Consider the following 22,471-nt stretch of genomic DNA (forward strand, 5'->3'; position numbering starts at 1 on the left):
GCGGTACGTGGGCCTCTCACTGTTGTGGCCTCTCCCGTCGCGGAGCGCAGGCTCCTGATGCGCAGGCTCAGCGGCCATGGCTCACGGGTCCAGCCGCTCTGCGACATGTGGGATCTTCCCGGACCGGGGCACGAACCCGTGTCCCCTGCATCGGCAGGCGGACTGTCAACCACTGCGCCACCAGGGAAGCCCAATCTTCCCATCTTTTTACATTCAACTGCCTTTTTAAATTTAGCTATTTATTTGTTTTTGGCTGCATTGTGTCTTCGTTGCTGCGCTCAGTCTTTCTCTAGTTGTGGCAAGTGGGGACTACTCTTTGTTGTGTTGCATGGGCTCTAGGCGCGTGAGCTTTGGTAGTTGTGGCACGCGGGCTCAGTAGTTGTGGCTCACGGGCTCTAGAGTGTAGCCTCCATAGTTGTGGCACACAGGCTTAGTTGCTCCGTGGCATGTGGGATCTTCCCAGACCAGGGCTAGAACCCGTGTCCCCTGCATTGGCAGGTGATTCTTAACCACTACACCACCAGGGAAGTCCCTCAACTGCGTTTTTAACACTGATTTTCTTCAGTTTCTCTTGTGTTCATTCTCTTTTTAAAGTCTGTGAGTATAATTAAAACTACCCTACCTTTGAGAAACTTCTGTCCTCAGCCTAGCAGAATAAATGAAATATGGTTACAAAGACTGAGCATATAAATTACCTCTAGAAAAAGAAAATGCCTTCTACGTAAAGCTTTTTGATTCCCTTTAAATTTACTTATTTTTAAATTCCAGAGCTTGTTGACTATTTTTTCTCTCTAGTCCAGTGATCTTGTTATTAAAACATTCTTGTAAAAGTAATTTAGCACACATGCCTCATAGTTATTAACCAAGTTCTACTACATTCAAATATCAAATCGCTTTGCAGATGATACTTCCTTCCTTCCACTAGCAAAATATCTTGGGGTGTGGAGGGGCCTGGGGGTTCTTAATTGTCCTGAGTGACATTCAAGAATTCTGCAAAAGTAGTGGAAATGGCTTTGGGTCTTTTAAATAAATATTCATATGTATAATAAAGATGCCACTCTGAGTGTAGAGTCTCATAAATCAATGACATCAAAAACATGTGCAGAACAATTTATATAAAAAATTATTTAATTAATACAGTAGAGCCAACCTTTGACCTAGAAGAAAGGGTATGAGGATGGGGCAGAGAAGGAATGCCCCCAAAAGGCCTTGAACTCAAACCTACAAACACGCTTGACTTAAAATCTTTGAAATGCACTGAACAGAATATATTCTTTTAAATTATTAATATTTTTGAAAATCATAATACATTATAAAATTGTGATTTGTGAAGTAAATTTTTTAAACCTGAGATGACTTCACATTTAATCATACAGAAACAAAATAAAGGTATTTTAGAACAGGAAGGCACTTTAGACATCATCTAAGCCTACTTTTTCATTATATAGGGGAAGGTTCTGAGGTCATGGGAATCTTCAGGTACTTTCCCAAGGTCATAACACATGTAAATACCAGGTTATACTGTGGTCAAGGCAGACAAGATAATGCATGCTTTGTAAGTTTTTAGCACTATTAGGGGAAAAATAGGTACAATGCACTTACTGTGTACAAAGTGATTTAATTTGGCCTGCAGCTTAAGCAAGACCACAGCTGGGTGCTTCATAACAACATATTTACTTGGATTTTGGGTAAAAGATGATGATATTCATGCTTTTTTTTTTTTTTTTTTGCGGTACGCGGGCCTCTCACTGTTGTGGCCTCTCCCGTTGCGGAGCACAGGCTCCAGATGCACAGGCTCAGCGGCCATGGCTCACGGGCCCAGCCGCTCCGCGGCATGTGGGATCTTCCCGGACTGGGGCACGAACCCGTGTCCCCTGCATTGGCAGGCGGACTCTCAACCACTGCGCCACCAGGGAAGCCCGGTATTCATGCATTTTAAAGGCAGGTTCATTTTAGGGCAGAGTTTTGTAGAACTCAAAATTAATCTCTTTCTTACTTCTTCCCAGCCCCAAGATAATTCAAACTTTTAACTCCTGTCCTCCTTCTCCCACTCAGAGAAAGAGAATCATACAAATGAACTGAAACAAATCAACCAAAACAGTTAATTACAGTTAACAGGATTATCATTTTATTTCACATGAATTCTAATTTTAATTTGTTCTGGCTTTAATTATCAGGAAAATTGTTTAGTATCACTGTTTCCTTTTTGAGGTCAGCCCATTTTAGTTCTTTTAAAAATATATTTCTTGGGGATAAGCATATATTATTGCTTTATAATATTCATTTCAGATTGGATCAGGTAGATTGGGGAAAAGCCAAGGGCAGAGGACTATGTTTTACTGTGGTTATAATTCATGCTAAATTTATATGTGTATTAAGTTGCAGCACATAAAATTTAGAGAGTGATTTCTGAAAGGATTCTCAACATGACTAAAGTCTGAAAAAAATGGCATGAGTACTATACTTCTTAAGGATAATCACACTTTTGTTCTATCCTGGTAAGGCTGATTGTGGATGAATTCTAAGAGTGCATTTTAGAGTAGCGTACTACTTTAAACAGAAGAACGTATGAGAATCACGCCCTTAATGTTTTTAGTTCTTTTTAAAGCAAATGATAGGAAAGAAGGAGGGTGAAGCAGCCATCCTTCTTTCCCCTACCCCCACTCCACCAATGTTACGTTATTAAAATTGGAGAGGTTTAGCAGAAACAGTAATAAGTTTTTCATTGTTACTTGGCCTAGTGTCCTTTTCTGATTGAGTACTACAGGAAATGAAGACTTGTACAAAGAGACAAACATGACAGTCCACTGTTGTTTCATATCCCAGGCCAAGGGTCTTGTAGGATCCATGAGAGTTGAATGTCAGGGCAGAAGGTCTCAGGTCATTACCATAAAAAGCTCTTTGGCACCCTGTGTAATAGAACAAAGTGTCAGACCAGTTCCCATTACTAGGTGCCTGTGGTGCTTTTCTTCAATAATCAGTCCCATTCAGACAGAGATTTTAAGGTCCTTCATCGTCTTTCTGTTTCACAAGCAGTAATTTTTTAAGGCTAAATGGCCCTAGAGGGAGAATGTTTTTGAAGTAGGGTTTAGGAAAAGAACTTGTTATATCCCAAAGCTGGCCTGATTCTTTCTCCTTTTTCCCTAAGGTCAGATGCAAGTTCAGCTCGGAGGGCACTGAGCTTGGGCATGTGGGTAGAGGGCAGCATTGTGGGCAGCATTCACTCCAGCTCCACATGCCAGCAGTGGAGTGCTGGGAGCTAATGTACAAGTGGGGATCAATTTTAGGGTGGCCTGCTTAATCCCAAAGGGTGGAATCAGACGAAGCTTCCTTTGCCCTACTTTGACCCTCAGCCTCAGATATGGGTACTTTTTTTTCTTCTTGAAACTTTTTAAGAGCATGAAAAACCTGGGAAGTGAAGATAGCCAAGATAACATTGCAACCATGCTATATATAAATGTGTGTTTTTTTCTAAAGTGCATTTTCAAAGTCCCAATTAGAAAATGTGCTTCACTGCTTTACTCTGCATATGCCCCAATGAATTCCAAGAGGTCACAGAGGCAGACTACAACTTTGGAGATTAGAAGAGCTTGCTCTTTAAAGAGCTATTTTTAGCTTGTAAGGGAGAGTGTAGGCCTGGAAGTGCCTGGCAGGTACGTCCTACAGTGGGGATCTAAATTGGAGGTCTGATTCCAGGCCAAGGTCTCAGCAAGGCTCCTTCTGCATTTGCTCTAGGAAAGGGTGGTTCTGCTGATTGTCACTGCTCTGTTGGGGAGTGGGGGTACCAGCTTTCCCTCGGGGAACTCAACCTGTGGTTGGGGGAGACCTCTTGTGTAGAGGGTACATTGTGTCTGGGCCCCGACTGACCTAAGCAGAAACACTGGAGCCTGAGGTGTCCAGTAGCCATGCTGGAGGAAAGGACTCCCCAGGACTCATTAAAAATCACGATTCTATTTTGATGGTCACTAACTGGGGCTCCTGAGATGAATTTCAAACCAACACTTATATAGAATTGTCATCCCGCAGAGTGCACCATTCCAGGCCAGGCACAAGCGAAGGGCAGGCTTCGCTAGTGCCTGGCCTGGAATGAGGTAACTAACAGGTGAGGTAGGAGGAGGAAAAATGTCTGCTCCGACTTGTGGACTGAGTCTGGACCCGTTGAGGAGATGCTGGCCTCCCCGCCGGCAGAGAGGGCCTGGTCCCGGGATCTCACCGGATACGGGTGAAGCTGGCCTGTTGGTTGTGTGATGGACAGGGTGAAGGGGAGAAGACAAGGACAACGTTTGAGAGGGAATGGTGAGGGTGAGATAGAGACACAGATATGCAGAGACGGAGAGGGTCAGAAAACCTGAGAGAGACACAGAAGGAGGTAGAAAGACGCCGAGGGACAGGCATGGAGTACAAGAAAGAGGACACAGAAATGAGAGTGAAAGAGAGAGACAGCAAGGGAGAGACTGAGAAAAACAGAGACAGTGAGAGTCAGAGCAAAGAGGTGGAGACTGGGAGATACTGGCCGAGGAGGAGGTTTTAGGAGCGAGGGAGGTGGCAAAGGCTGCAAGCATCCCCTATCACCCCACCTCCACTCCCAGGCCGCACCCCCGCCTTGCCCAGCCCACGGCTAGGAGTCGAGCGCGCAAGGTCGCCCAGTCCTCTCGGCTGTCGCGCGCTGAATGGCTGGCGGTCCGCAGCGCCCGGGTCTCAGGCCTCCCAGCTACAGGTCCGCGGTGCCCCGCGTAGGCGCCCAAGGCGGGCTGGGGAGACCTGCACCCTCCGGCTCCCGTTTCCGCCCTACGCACCGCCCCACTACGCTTCCCGCCACTCCTCTGGCGGTCGCAGTCCTCCTCACGACCCTTGGGAAGGGTGCACTGCGGCCACCAGAGACACCGCAGGAGCCACTTCTCCCTGCGGGCCCAGCCCGCCGAGAGCCTAGGAGCGGGATCCATTTACACGGGGTATTACTTGGTCTCTGAGGAATCGTTCGCCCACGTGCCGATGTAATTGCCCGAGTCAGGAAGGTAGGCGAGCCGAGCGGTGGACCTACGGAGAAAGCACCACGGCACTGGCGCCGAGAACCCCAGCGCACTCCAGAGCGTCCCCCAGTGGCCGGGCAGGACCACGGATAGAGCCTGCGACTCCGCTCCGGAGTGGCTCTCGGGGTTCTCAGGGCCGCCGGTAGAGGTACAGCTGCTGGCTGCGCCAGGATCCTCGGGGCTCAGCTCACCCCACCCCTCCCTCTGAAACTCGGACTGCTTGCGCCTGCCGTGTGGCTGTTTTCTTCCGAAAGGCCAGTGTCTTATATCTCAAGTTCAAGTCCTGAGGACTTGCCCAGTCTCCTCCCCTTAAGTCATTTCTACCATCCTTCGGCAGGCTCGGGAATCAGCGAGCCTCGGACCGCTCGTCCCACATCCAACGCGGGCAGTCCCGGTCTGTCCGGTGCAGTAGCCCGGCGCATTCGCTTCTCACCCTCCCTCTCTTTCTACCTCCCTTTCTCTCTTCCTCGCTTTCCCCCTCTACTTCCCCTCCCTCTCTTGCCTCTTAAGTTTCCTGCACCGTGAATCCAACTGTGCCAAGCCTAGGCTCCCGCGGAACCAATCCTGAGCGCGACCCGGGTACTGGGACGCGCGGACTCTGCCGAGGCTGGACAAGGCAGCGGGACCGGTCCGCGCCCGAGCATGGAGATGAAGCGCCAGGGAGGGCATGTTCGGGACGCCGGAGACGCCAGGCCCGAGTAGCTCCTCCATGGAGCCTTCGCAGAGCGGTCCCTGCTTGCTGGATTCGCCCCCAGTCCTGTGCGGTACGTACCCTCCGCCTCCACAGTCCCGATATGGGGGACACCTTGGGGTGGGGTCGGTGGGGCAGCAGGAAGGGGCAGCGGGGAAGGCCACTGGTTGGGAGACAGAGTGAGCCTGAGGGGTGACCCTCACAGACCCGGGCAGGCTTCCACTCTAGAAGTTAGCGACTGGCTGTGCCCCTTCGCTCGAAAAAAGTAGTACATGTGTATGCGCGTGGTATCTGTGTGTGTGCAGGGCGCTCGAATGGGTAAATTGAAGCCGGCTTTCCTATATGCAAATTGCATTCACTTTCCCCACCCCCATCGCACCAAACGCGTGGAGATACCCGGTACCTAATCCTGGTCAGCCCTACCTACCCCTTCCTCTTCCCGCGCCCCCCTCGCTCAATATCTCTCGCTCGCTCTCCCTCTCTTTCTCTCTCCACCTCTCTCTGCTGGTGTGTACGTGTGTGAGCACTGCCAGGGCTGGCGAAGAACCAGCCACCGCCTTTAGTCCGAGCCTCCCGGCCATCAAACACTAGGGCAGGTCTCGCTGCCAGAGACGCTTGGTCTCGGAACCAGCCTGCACGCGGCTCTGTGTGCCCCGCCACCTCCTGGCTCCACCTCCCGGGAACTCGCACCCGAGCAGCACAGGGCGCAAGGAGCCCCTCATCCTCCAACCCTCCTGCCCGCCTGCCTGCGGACCTCGCGCTCGCGGGTTTCAGGCGCTGGATTTGCTCGCTTTTCAGTTTTTCCTGCCTCCCCCACCTCCGGGTTTTTTTTTTTTTTTTGGTCCATCCCTCCCGCCACGACCCCCTTTCCGCGCTTGGTTGCCAAGCCTAACCTTGCCCGCGTGGTCATGGGATGTCTAATTTCATTTGTATCTAGGCTGCTGAGAGCGCTCCTTGCTCTATAAAGTGGATGTCAGGTGGATCTATGTTTTTGAAGGAACAAAGACTCAGCGAACGCACCGCCGAGGAAGTTTGAGACGCGGGAGGATGCAGGCTACGTGCTGGTACGTGCTTCTCCTCTTGCAGCCCACCGTCTACTTGGTAAGTCGCTGCCAGTCCCGCGCCCCCGCAATCACACCCTGGTCGCAAGGCCAGGCAACTGGGGGCGCGCGGGAGGAGGGTGAGACCGCCAATTCAGCGAGAGCGACGTTCCTAGCGACGGTGTTGGAACAACTTTGTCAAACTGATCTCCCCATCCCTGTGGGATTTTCCGGGGCTCCCACCCTCGTTTCCTGCTCCAGTACCCCCTCCTCTCCTGCGATTGATTCTAAACCGCGTCTAGGGCGCCCTAGATACCCAGAAACCGAAGAGATAGCTGGACGGGATGCTTTATAGGGAGAGAAGGCAAAGAGAAGGGGTGGAAGACAGGGAACTCTTATTAGTTTATCCAGAGTTTAAACGAAAGGAAATGGAGGTGGAGAATGGAAAGCAATGAATCTGCCCAGGTCCCCGACTTTGAAAGTAAATCCACCCACCTAACCCCCAGTTTGGAGATGCGGCACATAAAGAAGTGCAGGTAACTTTGTTCGACTTGTAGGGTTCAGACAGGACAAGTTTAACTATCTAGGAGCCCCACAAGCGTCCAGATGGAGTTGGGTCAGAGATGCTCCAGCAAACATGTAGAGGCTCCCCTTCTCTCTCCTCCCAATCTCTCCTTCCCACCAGATAACCAAACCCCAGTTCCAGTGCTGAGCCCCCTTATTAGGGAGTGGCAGACCTTGTCGCTAGGGAGAAAATACTAAGCAAAGCTACCATCCGAGTCCTCCCAGAGCCGAGTTTTCTGAGGTCCGGACTTTGCCCACTGTTGGAACTGGGGTTTGCGTGGGCGGGGTGGGGGGCTTTGAGGGAAGCACTTTATTGTTGTGGTGGTGGTGGATTGGTAGCTGTGGACACGGCGCGGAGCCAAGACCGAGAGCACGATTTCTCGGGTCTGACTTCAGGGAGGGCCAGGGACAGTCTTATCCTGCTGGTGAAGTTGTGCTCAGTGCACAGAACCCCATAACCTACCTCTGGGCCGCAGGAGCGCACTGAGGGCTCTATGTGTTCCGAGTAGGAACAAGAAGCGCTGGGGCGGCATGATGGGTTGAATAAACGGGAATGGGGTGAGCGGTGCCGTCTCAACCCCAAGGGCTTCAGAACCCACAATCCTTGGAGCAAAAGTGTTGCCATACCTGCAGTTGAGAGCGTTTCCCAGCTGTTGCCCTGGTGCCTGTGACTGCAGGGCTGCTAGTTGTGTGAACTCTGTATATGCTAATGAATGTGTATGTATACGTGTGTGTGAATATGAATGTAAGGGTATGTGTGTAAACGGGTTTCAGCTGGAATCCAAGAACCCTCAGTGTTGCGTGTGTTTGCACCTTTATCGCCTGACCATGGCAGCCGCGGACGCCAGAGGGCGCTGCGCGTCAGTGTCCTCGCCTACAGGACACCTTGGGGTAAACAGGTGAAAGCCCGGGCAGCCAATCCAAAAGAACTGTCTTTCTGACTCCTTTACCGAAGTCCGTGCCTTCCCCGGCTAGAACGCAGACGCACTGCAAAAAGTGTCCTTCCCATTTCTCATCTTCAATCATTCTTGCCCACCTGTGTCCAGTAAACCCACTGACATTGAGAGCTTAGAGAAGCAGGGCAGAAAGTTTGGCCAGAGGAAACACAGAAATTGTTTGTTGAAAGAAGAGGGAGGGACCCAAAGTGAAAGCTACAGAGGGAGAATATTAAAGATTCCCTTGACCATGGAAACCCTCCTGCCCCTCTCCTCTGCATACCTTTACGCAGGACCTGAACCTCAAGACTGTTCGTAACGTCCTTGAACTGTGCTCACACACGGCAGAAGCTCGCGGCTGTGGTGCAGTTATTGCTTGGAACAAGTATTTCGATAGTCTGGAAAATAATCTGTCAAAAGTAGAAGTGAAATCAATACGTTGTGTTAAATTTTAAATGTGTTTGTTGGCAGTTAAACCGTTTTCCACTCATTGCAACAACAGTGCTGGATTTATTCTAATGCGCTGCGTTCTCAACAACAAGCGCATTAATTCTCCTTTAATTGTAAACTGGGAGCATTTGAAAACCATTCAGTGTGAAAATTATGCTGATTCAATTACCATTTAGTTACAGACTTCATTACCTGAATGCCTTTTGGCAATACAGAGAAAGGAGACAATTTTTCCAATTTCACTCAAAACAATACAAAATGTGAACAATAAAATAGAGAAGGCGATTTAGAAGTCCATTCTTTTTCTCTCCGATCTAAAGTTGTTTTGTGTGTCAGGGATTAGAAACCACACGCACCACAAAAACAAAAGGCTGGTGGCTGTGACCCAAGGCAGTATTTCCAGGGATTGCAGTCCCATGGTTATTTGTCGGCAAGATCCCAAGCTGTTTTCCAGGAGGAGCAAGAAGCTGACTTTTACCATGGAAATGAATTTAGAAGGGTGAATTGGGCAGTCAGGACAGGTTGGATTTCGGCAAGTAAATACGTAGAAACCCTTGATTAAATCTCTGGGGCAATGAGACAGACCAAGAAGTGGTCAAAGCTTCTTTCTCCATCTCTTTTGTTAAATACCAGAAACAGTAACTGAATTTATCATTTGTTTGGAGCCGCACCCCAAAACATCCCAGACCTTTGCAAGAAACTGCAATAGATGCCTGCAGGTTGTCAGGAGATGCTTCAAGTTACGCTCCAAAAAGGTAGGGGTGGCAGAACCATTATTTTATTTTTCCCCTTGAATTGCCACAATCCAGGGAGGAGTTAAATGAATAATTTTTTTTGTCCTTATGGACTCACACCACAAGTTAAGTGACAGGGGCACTCTGTACATTGCCTCATAGCTGATACCACAGTATCACCTTTCTCTTTAAGCCCCTCGAATCCCAGTTATATTTCCCAAGGAATAATCACACATTATGGTCCAGGATCAAGATTTGTTTAGGTATCTCCTATGCAACAATATTGAGGCTTCTGCTTATAGAGACATACCTTAAATACTCCCAATTTTAAGAAGATATTTTTTTAAGTGAAAAATAACTCTCTATCCAGCAGATCAGTGCTCCATATTTAAGCCACAGTTCCCAGCCTGTATTTAGGTGAATGTTCTCAAAGTATGTTTCTTGGCCCAGGGTTCTTTGAATGCCTGTTCTAGTTTGAGAATTTTGAGTCTTTTTTTGTGCTTTGAGAGATGGGTCTGTCCTGTTTCAAACTAGAAGCCTATTTTAATACTGCAATGGGAAATTAGAGATGTGTCTGCAAAGTTAACTCCTGAAGCATATTAGCTAGGATACTCAAAAATTACCACAGGGCTAACTCCAGCCATAAATGCAGGGGAGTGGGAAATCATTAAAAAATAAATAAATAAAGGCAAGGAAATCTTCTGTTTACTAAATGTTATTGAATTGCAGATCTAAAATTCTGAATTCAGCAGGAGAGGAACTTATAGTGTAATAATACTTGTTAAAAATAAAAAAGTCCTGCAATCTTTATTCTCCTGTCAGTTCTGGATTGATTCCAGGATATTTTCAGTATGATATAATGGGGTAACAGATAATAGCATTTTAACAGAATTGAAGCACACACTGGATAATCTAGGGCAATGTGGTTTCTGGATCGGAAGAATGAGGGTCCTAAGTTGAGTTATGAGCTGAAGGACAGGCATGAGCACACAGGGAGGGCACCTCCCAGCAGAAGGCAGAGGTGTCCTGCTTGGGGGCTCACCTGTGGCAATTTTCAGAGTCAAGAATTAAGTAAAATAGCACTCCCAGGGCATGTTAACAAAAACGTCACTCAGAAACTGAGTCCAGAGATTCTGCTGAGAGGTTGAATGATGCTACTGTGATCAAGTCACACATACACAGTCTATTTTGAGAAGAGGCCCCTTGTCCTCCAATTTAGTTCCCACCATTTTTGCTAGGAAATTAATTTGCTAATAATCCTAGTCGCTTTTTTAACCGATATGGGCAAAAATGGAAAGTTCTTTCTCAAACTTGTGCTTAACATTTTGATTCATCTATTCCCTTGAATTTAGGGTATCCTGAAAATATGAATTCCATTACCAATTGTTTAACAGAGATTAAAGCATGGTTAATATATTCATGGAATACTACCTCTACACTGTTAGAAGCCAGACTGTTTGGGTGAATTCCACTCACTATGAAGGTAGCTGTTAAGAAATGTGGAAGCTAAGGGAAAAGTAGCAGGAAAGAGATCACCAATGTCTATCCTTTGGACTAGGTATGTGTACTTCCCATTCTTTGAAAATTAAGCCAGCTGACCACTGAACATTTTAATTAATTTCAGCTTATTCCTGAAAAGAAAAGCACATTACCTAACAGCAGTGATTCAGTGTTCTCTATTAAGGTCAGCTCTCGGAGGCAGTACTATAAGTTACCCAATCCCACTGAATTTCCTGACTCTTGTGCCCTAGATCAGCCTTCCAGATAAAGGATTAAACCTAGATTTTTAAAGGAGCCTATGCCCCAGCAGCACAAAATGAGAACTCATCAGTCTCAAGACCTATTCCAGGGCTCTGTGAGAAGAGAAGTTGCTACCACTCCAGGCATTTCCCTGAAATAGTCAACTCTCCACTGACCAGGAAAGCAGCTCTCTGGGGGTGTGGAAAGCGCTTGGGTGGGTCGCACTTCTACTCACTTCCAGGAGGATTATACTGGTCTGGGGCCTTCTAGTGATACTTTTGGGGAAACAGCTTTCAGTATTAGAAGGAGAGAACTAGAATTGCTCCAACTTTCTCAGCAGTGTTTTCCCAGAAAGCCATTAAGTTTGTGGCTCCTCTTTGTGTGAAGTTGATTTCCATCTGGCTTTGAATTGTTGGCGACTATTTCCTCCTTAATGAAAGTGTTGTCTGGGTGAAAAATATATCAGGTGGCAGGGAAATTGGTTGATTTTTTTGAGATAGGTGACCAATGTCCTACTTTTCTATCTGAGGGAAGATTTTCTGCAGACTACAGAAATTGACAGTATTGTCCAGGTAATAACCACCGACCACAATATTTTCAAAAGGGCATTTGAGTGATGAAAGCATTTGGATATTGCTTTTTCAAATAAGCAATTTTCTCTCTTGGGCTTCTTTGATTTTTATAGGGGGTGGGGGAGAAGGGGCCACGCATTGGCAAAGGGATGCCTTCCCGGTTTCGCCTAGTTCTGAGATACCTAGGTACTTGTCAGCCTTGCTTGGAATTGCGGGGTCTGAAGAGCTCTCAGTGAGTTTGACTGTCGCCGCAGTGATATTAAGGGTCAAAAGGGAATCCTGAGAATGAAGAATAACCCTCTTGTTGCACTCTTCCTCCCATAAAGAAAGCTGATGGAAGCTGTGAAAGTTTGCCTGCTCTCAAGTGGCTAGCTAGGAAGCGTTTTCTTTCTTTTCTTTCTTTCTTTCTTTCTTTCTTTCTTTCTTTCTTTCTTTCTTTCTTTCTTTCTTTCTTTCTTTCTTTCTTTCTTTTTCTTTCTCTCTCTCTCTCTCTCTCTGTCTCTCTCTCTCTCTCTCTTTCTTTCTTTTTTAAAAAAATGCCTAGGTTTGATTCGATTCAGGTAAGTTCTCTTAAAGCAACCTCGTCCTTTAGGAGCTTCAGATCTCATTCTAAGACCTTAAGAGTCCGCGCCATTTTAATTAGTAGAGGGAAGTAGGCGAGTTAGCCTGCCGGGCGCCGTCGGGTCAGCGACTTCCAGAGCAGCTGGGTGGCAAGGCGGGTCTGCTCCCTCGCCTCCCCCTACATTCTTCTAGCCAGTCCTGCCGTCAGTTTGCGGGAAGTTGCGATCTTGATTTACCCGCTACTCAAGCCCCAGACCAGCTCTTTTTCTCTAAGTCAGCACTAACCCCTCCCGGAGCTCGGTAAACACGGCGCGCGCGCATTTTTCTGCTGCCGATGGGCAGGTTGACGACTCCGCTTGAAGGAATGTGACAATAAAGTGGGAAACAAAGCTTGGCAAGCACTTAATCAAGGATGAAAAGGTTCCGCCGTAAGGATGTCACTCAATTTATTGTGAAAGTCGAATGAATTACCTTAAATGAAAGTGCTTCCCAGATGAATATTACCGGCAATTTCCTGAGCTGGCTCTGTCAGCACGAGATGAGGAAATGCCAACCCAGATCAGGAAAGAGCGCCCATCTCAATTACTATGCCAGCCTTTCAAGAGCGGCTTTTTATTGAGATGATATGTATTGGCGGCTTCTTCAAGCCCCTCCGCGCGCCCAGGAGCGCGTTGGCGCATTTTCCAAGTTTGCTGTCTGCCCTCGCGGGTTGCTGGCTGTTGTTTAAACTTCTAATGAGCTTGCCGCGTTTCTGCTGCGGGCTCCAAACCTGGTTGTCTCTTCTGTAAAGAGCTTTCCCTAGTATGTTTTGTTTACTTCGGAGGTGGGGGCTGGCGGGGGGTGGGTGGGGGTGGGGCGGAGAGAATTCCCCTTCTAGGGGTCCCACTGTTATAGAAGGTTCCTCGGCATCAGGTCGGGGGCTCAGGAAGGCAAGTCGGAGCCCAGAGCTGGGGCCTGGGGATGGTGAGTGCCGTAGGGCCTCAGGAGCAGAGAGCGCGCTGCACGTGCCCCTCCCGCCGCGGCTAGCGAAAAGCCTTCGCGGGCTCCCACTTCCTTTAAAATTAATGAGCGTATTTTACTTGTTCCAGCTGGAAATACGGTGGGGAGGGTGATAAGCAGGCCGCGGCCGGATCACACCGCTGCATCTGCATGAGAATGGAGAACCGTGAGGCTTTTCTGGTGCTGTTTTTCTTCCACAGTAAGACAAATTGCTGCTTGTAAAAACCGAGTGTTTCCTTAGAAACTGGCTCGTGGGCGCTCTCCTCGTCCCTGCCGAACCTGACTCTGGCCGGGCCTCGCCCAATATCCCCGCCACCCTAATGGCTTCTGACGGGAAGGATCGAGACAGCGGCTCGAGGGGCGCGAAGAGAGGCTCCGCGCCCTCGCCCCACCGGAGGAAGCGGGCGTCCTCCTGACATATGCCACCCCCGTTCTCAGACACCCTTTCCCACCCATTGATTTTCAAGGCCATTTCAAGTCATCTTCTTCAGTTAGAAGCGAGAAACTTCCTTCGACGTAGGCTTCAGACCCTCGACTCGGAAACTCAGCCCTCTGACCGAAGCCGCGGAGTTCGGGCCTGGGAAAGTTTCCCAGCCTGAGTCACCGCCGTCACAGTTGCGCTCTCCAGTGTCTGCTTTTAGCCTCAGGTGACCTCCAGCAGTCCCAACGGGTTTACGAAAACACAGGTGCAGCCCTCTCGCGTCTGGACCCCAAGGCCTCACACCAGAAGCGTGGCTTCTGGGGAACTCTTCGTTGACGCCGCCGAGCTTCGATGCTTCTGGGGCAGCCGGCAGGACAACAGCGGTTCTCCGGAGGGAGGCCGTGGCGCGGAGGGTGAATGGGGCCTTGGCCGGAGGCCGGCGTCTAGGCAAGCCGGGCCCGCAGAGCGACTCCTCAGGACCACGGACAGCGCCACAGGCTCCGCCCCGCGTGGTGCCCGCGGCCCGGCCTCCCTCCCAGCCGCGGTGCGGGCTCGGCCCCTCTGCAAGCAGAGTGCGCGCTTTCCGCAGACACCTCGCTGCCGCCCAGTCGCGACCTGAACCACCCGCCTCCCCCTCCCAGTCTTCCGGGAACACTAAGCTCCGATCGCTAGGTCCCCAAGGTTTCCTGTGGTCCGAGCCTCTCGTTAGCGCTCCTTTCCCCGCCCCCTCCCTGGTGGCGGCGTCACGTGGTCGCCACAGAGTTTGTCCTGAGGAGAGGTGAATCCTTCTTTTCCTCCACTTTCTCCTCCCCTGCCTGCCCCCATTGCCTCGCACAGTTCGTTAAATCTACCCCTCCTCCCAAACAGAAACGCGAATCCTGTGAGGTAGAGCGGCAAGCATCTTTAACACTGTAAAAGACTCGTTTGACAGACAAGGAAACTGAGGTAGGAGGGGAACCAACTGTCTCGAAAGAGTAAAACCAAGTGGGGAACAATGAGTCCTGCCCTGTCTCCCACCTGCGGGGAGCACGGCTGGAGCCACCAAGTCGCCCACCAGATATGCGCCTTTGAAAAGCAGCGCGGGGTGGGGTGGGGTGCGGAGTCCTAATTATTATGAATTTCCAGAGGAGCAGTAATTATTCACGGAGAGCAGGCGAAACAACGGCCTGAGCAAGGGAATCGATATATTTGTTATCGAAGGTGCCTGGCTCGCCCGTAATGCAGACGAATGGGGATGCAGCCTCATTATTTTCCGTGGTTAGGCTCCCCGGCGTGGGGCCCGAAGCAGCATGGGATCTATCATCATTAGACCCGGGATGGGGTGGGGGGCAGTTTCTCCTTATTTACTTAGCAAAACAAACACTCCACCAACCCTACCCCCTCGAACACTGATAAACAACCGTCGTTCCTCCTCCTCTTCCCCCTCCCCTCGCCCTCTTGCTCCGGCTTCTGTTGCACACTCCCCCCGCCCCCCGCCCCCAGGCCTCCCCGAGCACTCTAGAGCGGACACTACGGTCACTTGAAGTGCGAGCGGTTCCTCCTTGGCGGCGGTCACACGGTTGATTTGGTCCAGAAATAAGCCGGAGAGTACCGAGCGTTGGCGCTAGGGGTTCTCGGTGTCAAAGGCGAAGGTTGGCTGGGAAGTTCCGTCCTTTTCTCTCGCCTTAGCGTCAGAGCCAGTCCTTTCTGGACTCCCGATTCTGCAAATCCCCGCAGTATTAAAGGAGCAGGGGTCTGGCAGGTAGTGCTCCATCAACCCGTGTGAGAAGCCAGCTTGGAGAAATGCAAGCCTGAGAGAAGAGAACGAATCTGGAGGTGAAGGGAAGTCGAATATTGAATAGGAAGGGAAGGGAAGGTTTAGGCATAACGCCTCCAGGGTATTCTCGAAGGTCCCCGGTGAGAACGGCCTTCGTCCAGCTCCAGGTGAGGTGCTGGCCTTTTGCCTGTGCGCGCCAGTCAGCTGCAGTTTTCCAGGAGTGGGAATGGGCCCCACCTGCACCCACTGGAGTCGCCGAACTGTTGAGGGTCCTGCCGAGTATATTGCACAGCGTCTCCCCATTTCTCTTCCATTCTGCAGCCCTCACGCCCTGGCACAGCCTTTCTCACTCCTAGAAGTTGCCTGACGCTCCTGGTGAGCAGCTGCTGGGATGAAACTTGTATTCCTGTACAGGTGTCTTCACTGTTCCCTGAAATGCCACAGTTCTTATGGTCAAGTGAGGGGTGTGTGTGTGTGTGCGCCCATGTGCACGTGCGTGTGTGTGTATGTGCGTGTGTGTGTGTGTGTGTGTGTATCTTTGAGTGCTTGGTCTTCATCTGGCAGCCTTTCCCTTATTACAGCAGATCAATGCTGCAGAGAAGATAGGGTGTGGCCCTTAAAAAAACCCTAACTCCTCCTCCTTAATTGCAGTAAAACTATCATAGTTATAATAACATTTATAATAATACTGATGAGAACAAAATTTAAAATTGTGGACTTCCAGCCACTAAAGTAATAATAATACCCTTCTCCCCTGGAATTTTCTTTTCTTTGGAGCCCAGCCTTTCATGGTACATTGTAATTACCTGAGTGTCTTTGTTTCCTTGCCAGCAGAAACAGCTAGCCAACACAACACCAGCACTGTATGATCTACTGGCATCATTTCCTCCCACCATCTTCATTTTTAGAGGTTTTATAATTAAACTCTGTGAGATATATGTAACATAAATCCAGTGGAGGACTTTTTATTTATATTTATGTAGCATGCTGAGAAAGGAAAATTAAGGAAGTGCTTATATTGAAGTAATAAGCCTGCTTTGTTATTAACAGAAATGTCACTTTAATTTACTTTTCTCAAGTCTAAAAGACTGTCTCTGTGAGACCAGACCCCATAGTCATGCCTTTTTCAGGAGAGATCCCAATAAAGTGAAAAAGATATTAATTAGCTTGTACCAACTTAGTGGGGAAAAAGGCCAGGCTCGCCACTCACTGGAAATATATACCAGGCTAAATGTGGCAAAGTTGCAGTATGATGTAGGAAGTTGAGCAGCTAGCTGGAAACAGCTGCAAAGCCCTACATTTTTCTGCCTATCCCTGCCCCTAACCTGTCACAATGCACATTTACACATAGAGTAACAGGGCCTTCCAGAGCCAACACAAAGACATCATGCAGCAAATCAACAGGAATTTTAATAAAACTGAAAACCATAGACTAAAAGGAAGAAGTCACCGATTTCCTTCTCTAAGATAGGTTATTGCCAGAAAACTTATGATGGAAAGTCTTGGAGAAAATGTCCTGGCTTAGAAGACCCTTTTACATGTACAGGTTAAACACACACACATACACACACACACACACACACACACACGCACACACATAAGAGCAAGACTGGATATCTGTACATCTACTCTTTGAAGGATTCCATGGAAAATTATAATGGGGAATTCTTTTGTTTTCATAAGTTGTTGGACCCGAAATTTCAACTTGGGTTTGACAGTACCATTTCCTTGATAGGAATCTGTTACCTGATACTACATTATTTCCTGTTTATGTCAGTATTTTCAGCTATAGAATGAAAGCAATTTAGGTGAAGAAGAACTACTGACACGATAGCTGGAATTTCAGTGATGTATATATATGCCAACCTCTCCAACTGAACTTTAGTAAATGATACTTCTCCTTGTAACCTTGTAGCTGAATGCTATTAGAGGCCCACAGGTATATAAAACAGCTTATATAAAATTAATGGACTGCTTTACATTCACAATCTCTTACTCGTGAAGCCCTTGTAAAATATTACACCTATTTAAAATAGGGAGAATATAAAATCAGGTTTGGTGTGCAATCGGTAGTTGTAAATGGTTCGATGAAGTATTTGATTGTTTTGAGTGAGTTTAACAGTGTGATGGAAATTTATTGTTCATCTTTGTTCACTGATGTGCTAATCATAAGGCTGCTTCTTCTTTTATGTACGTGGCCAGTTTTGAAACTGATCGTAAGGTTCCAAGGCAACGTCTAAGTACATAATCAAAATTTTAGGAAAGATGAATTTATTGACTTACTAGATTACAAAGAGATCCACGGGTCACCATGAAGTCACACACACACACACACACCCTCCAACATTGCTTTATTATTTTGTTTAAAATGATCAACCATATATTTATTGGCATTGAATACACTGGACATTTTATATGCATTTTTTGAATAGGAAAATGGATAGAGGTTTTAATTTAGCATCAGACTCATAAAAATAGTCTTTCTGAGTATAGTGAAATTATTAAAATCCCTTCTTGTTTTTCATTGATGTGGACAAAATTTGGAAAAATGAGAGATCCTCATTCTTTTTTTTTCCCCCTCCAAACATATATTAAAGACTGCATTTCTCTTTAATCCGTTACTTAGTTTATGATCTCAAAGACAAGCCGTAAGCCCCACTATGGATTTTTTTTTTCCTTACTATGCATTTCGTTTGGGGAATGAAGCATTTTTTTTCTCCTGCCTTATTAGACTGAGAATTTTACGCAGCCTAAAACCATAGTGACCTTTTCCAAGCCTTCTTCCCCCTTTCCCCCACTTCACTCGAAGTTTACTAGGTAAACTTCTAGAATGGTCATATTTTTTTCTTCTTGTATGAATGGCCACTAGACTATTGTGTTAACATCTCCTCTAAATGAGAAGCAATGCCCTAATTTACCAACCATCTATATACATTGCTGATGCTGCTCCATACTTGATGGAAAACTCTTAAAAACATGCATCAGATTACATGAGATCCATTACACTTTTCGTTTGAGAAGTTTTCATTGAAAATGCCATAATTAATCCCAGGTTTGATTCTAAAACTGAATTGAACTATGAGTTGTGATTTGTTGTTGGAGCAGTTGTGCTGTTGGTAATAGGACCGACTACATGATCTCTAAAACTGGAAATATAAAATACCTTTACTCACATAATTTTTCTGCTTATTTGTGAATAGTTTCCTATGCCAGGGCACCATCATTTATTGTCTTACAGCATTAAATGTAGAGAAAGATGCAAACCACTGCATATGAAGTTATTCATGGATAGTCAGTGTAGTATTTCTCTGCTCTTGATGTGAAACTTAATTGCTATTGATGTTGAGATTTTGCAGAACATGGCAGAGTTTTTGCCTCTTTCACAAGAAATATGTAATTGAATGATGAGTACCTCATATTAGATTTTCAACCTTATTTCTGATGGTTTAGTAAGGCAGTGTTATGAGTAGCTGCACCAGAGGCAGCCACAATCTCTAGCCATTATCAAACTAAAGCAGAACTGGCACTAGCACATATGAGCTGAGCTCCCACTTTTGGATCTGCAGCTCTGCTGTCAGGCTGAAATGTTCTGGAGTGTGGAAGCATGAAGAGTGAATGATTTGGCCTGAGATGTTTAATCCTGCCTTGCATTCTTGACTGAAATCCTTCACAGTTAGAAGAGCTCTAATGTGTGGCCAGATGGATTTGCACGTTTCTCAGACTGATGGATTTTTCCCCCCTTGAACAAATGCTGAAAAAAATGAGAAGTTTTAACAGCAAATCAACATGCCAAAAGATGGCTGATATCCTCCCAAAGACCACTACTTCTAGCTAGGTGGATAATATCATGGCACCTGTGCAATGTCAGCAATGAATTCATTACTCTTCTATTCAGGAATAGAAAAGTAATGATGAAAAAGTGGGTGACTTCTTGCTCCAGTGAAGACCTGGCCACAGGAGGGAGAAAATAGGCCCTTTTCATTCATCCTGGATGCCCCTACCCCCCTCCGGTCTCTCTCTCTCTCACTTCAATTCTTAAGGGAAATGGCGTTGATAAAAGACTTATTAGGAGAAAAGAGGGGAAGAGAATGGCAAAGTATTTTCTTAATTCTGTGACCTTGGGCAAACTTTTTAACCTCTCAGATCTTAATTACCTAATCTGTAAAATGAGGCTAACAATACCTCCTACCCAACAGAGTTGTTATTCAGGATTAACTGATTTAATGTGTTACAAAGAGCTTAGAAAGGTGTGTGGCACATAGCAGTGGTGAATCAATAGTAAAGGAAAAAAGTTGAGGGAAAGGTTTCTGGACCAGGTTCCCATGCTTCCAGCACAGCTGTTACAGGGATGAAACACCGCTCTGCCCTAAGACCAATCCTATCTTTTGTTTCCCTCTTGCAGCTGGGCTGTACCGTTTGCCCAGGGCTGTCCCGTAAGCCATATGTATTTAATGGGAATAGTAACCATTATGATTAAAACACAAGAAAATGGCCATTTCTACAGCAACTACCCAAGTGTTTATAGAAATGAAGAGACAAGTCATCGGCAGGCCCAATGAACAGATTGCCTAATTGAAATGAGAATTCTTGTGATGTTTTAATTTCAGGTGGCAAACACTGTGGGCCTTTATTAAGATCTAATTTTAAGTATTGATTAATTTGTGAACAGTATTTGCTTTTATTTACTTTTTTTTTAACACTTGAAATTCTCTTAAAATTTGCACACAACATAATCAAAATGTACAGCCCACTGGGTTTTAAAGTCCAAAGACCTTTGGACAGGGGATACAGGCTGCTTTTCTCTGGTGAAGTTCATTCTAGCTGCACGCTTGTATGTGGCAGTACATTAGCTCCCCAGAAGTACTAGATGAAATAATTTAGTGGGTTGAGAGCACAGCACCCTTCCTATATGCTGCTCAGAATATCTCCTGTAGGCCACCATATGCCTCCTTCCAAGGCATTGTCCTGGGTACCCAAGAAGGGTTCCTACACAGAGATAGTATTTTGTGTCTTGGATTTGACTTGAAAGTGGGGAAGGTGTGGAGATGACTGCAAAAGATAAAATCTTCTACCTTCTTGTTTATACCCTGAGCCAAGTACTGTGCCAGGACTTTAGCATGGATTTTTTTTTTTTTTCATTTAGTTCTCTTAACCCTGTAAGGTGATAGGTACCATCAGTAAGGTACTATTAATATCACTAAATATTAATATATTAATATACCCATCCTAGTCATATCATTAATAACACTCCATTTTATAGATGAAACAATTGAGGCACTGAGAATGTGAGTGAACAGTGCAAGGTGGAAAGATTCTCTTCCAGATAGTCTATTTCTTGAGCCACTGCTTTTAATTACAACACCATAGTGTGTGTGTGTGTGTGTGTGTGTGTGTGTGTGTGTGTGTGTGATTAAAATATTTTTTGAAAGTAGGAACTGGGTTGCTTTCTACTTCAGTGACTAGTTCTTGCTACCCCTCCCTCTGGATAGACCTTATTTGAATAACTGGATGTGTACATAAAACGCTGTTGGTACTACTGTAATTTAGTAGTTTTATTAGATGTAGTGCATCAAAGGGGGGATACAAAGGTAATATATGCAGATTTGACACTGATGGTTGTGACTCTAGCTTCTGCTGATGGCGTGTGTGGGACACGGTCTCTTTAGGAACTCTGCATCTATTGACCTGACCAATATGAAAAATGATCCCTGGGCCTCAGGGTAAGGTAATAAGTGAGACCCGGGCATAAAGCACAGCTCTTACAGTCATCTGTGATGGAGTTTAAAATGATCCATGACATCCATATCTCTTCTAACAAATCACACACCTGTTTTCTGAATTATTTGCCATGTCCGGGCAGGAGGAGGTAGGGAGAGGAGAGTAGAGTTTATTTGTAAGGGGATAACCACATGTAAGAGGCATAAACTCTAGTGTTTCTCATGGCATTTATTCTTGTGAGTTCTGTGTTTCTGAGAGCTGACAGATATAAAAGAGAGATGCAAATCCATGTTATTTTATAAGCAAAATCTTTGCACATTGATACAAATTAAGAAACTTTAGAAGATCTGTTTAGCTTAATACCTTATAGTCAAAATAGCCCCAAACATTTAACTAGTTTAGCATAGGCATTTTCACTGTGGGCTGGATATGTGATTTAAAAGTAAAATAGAAAAGTGCTCACAAAATATTTTATAGAATTACTCGGTCTATGTTGAATTTAGGAATTTTTCTATTTCTGAAGAATAAAGGTAGATCCAAGATACTCCTGCCCAAAGTAGAAGCCCTCTGGCATGAGATGAAGGTGGAGAGTCTGGCGTCATTTCAGTCTTGTACTACATTTGACCTTGGGAAAGCTTAGTTATGCCTTGGGGCAAAAAATTAAATGTTCCATTTAGCAGCAGTATCATCCTTCACCTTTATGTGGATTTAAAAATGTAAATAAAATTGCTTTCTGTAAATGGTATACATGAAGGTCATATTCATATTCTCTGCAAGGATTCCAAATGCCATTTGACCCATCATTGGCTCAATAGATAATAATGTGTTCTATTAGTTTTTAGTAATCTACTTTTTAAGCATTTTATGACCCAGTATTTTTATGCTTAGTTCCTAGTTTGGGAAATAAGAAATCAGAAATAAACCTTTTAGCAGTTCATTGTAGATTTATTTATAGAATGTGGGCTTTCAACTTTGAACTTTTAAAAATGCCAGATCTTCCCAGAATACATAGTCTGGCTGAAAATCTGCAATGAGAGAAGAATGTGCTTTTGAAAAATTTTGGGGGTTCAAGCTTATTCTAATTATTATCTCCATTCCTTTCCTTGTAGGCCAGTCAGAAAATGGGGTTTGAGAACCCTCATAGCAGAGTGCAACCAATGGACTTAGACAGTAAAGTAACTGCTCTTCTCTTTGAGAGAGAGGGTGTTTGAATTCTTTTCATTGAAATTTGGATAATAAGACCCTGATAGATCCTTGTAT

At 46.2% G+C, this 22,471-nt stretch overlaps 1 protein-coding gene across 1 annotated transcript in view; it reads left to right on the forward strand.

Annotated features, from left to right (window-relative positions):
• Nucleotides 1-5,398: 5,398 nt before the first annotated feature.
• Nucleotides 5,399-22,471, forward strand: part of NXPH1 (neurexophilin 1) — a 292,256-nt gene continuing 275,183 nt past the window's right edge. The window contains exons 1-2 of the mRNA XM_060156117.1: nucleotides 5,399-5,794; nucleotides 6,659-6,822. Coding sequence (XP_060012100.1) covers nucleotides 6,769-6,822 — 54 coding nt within the window. The 5' untranslated portion in view covers nucleotides 5,399-5,794; nucleotides 6,659-6,768. The remainder of the gene's footprint in view (nucleotides 5,795-6,658; nucleotides 6,823-22,471) is intronic.

The sequence above is a fragment of the Lagenorhynchus albirostris genome, chromosome 8, assembly GCF_949774975.1.
Source record: "Lagenorhynchus albirostris chromosome 8, mLagAlb1.1, whole genome shotgun sequence".
Classification (NCBI taxonomy): Eukaryota; Metazoa; Chordata; class Mammalia; order Artiodactyla; family Delphinidae; genus Lagenorhynchus; species Lagenorhynchus albirostris.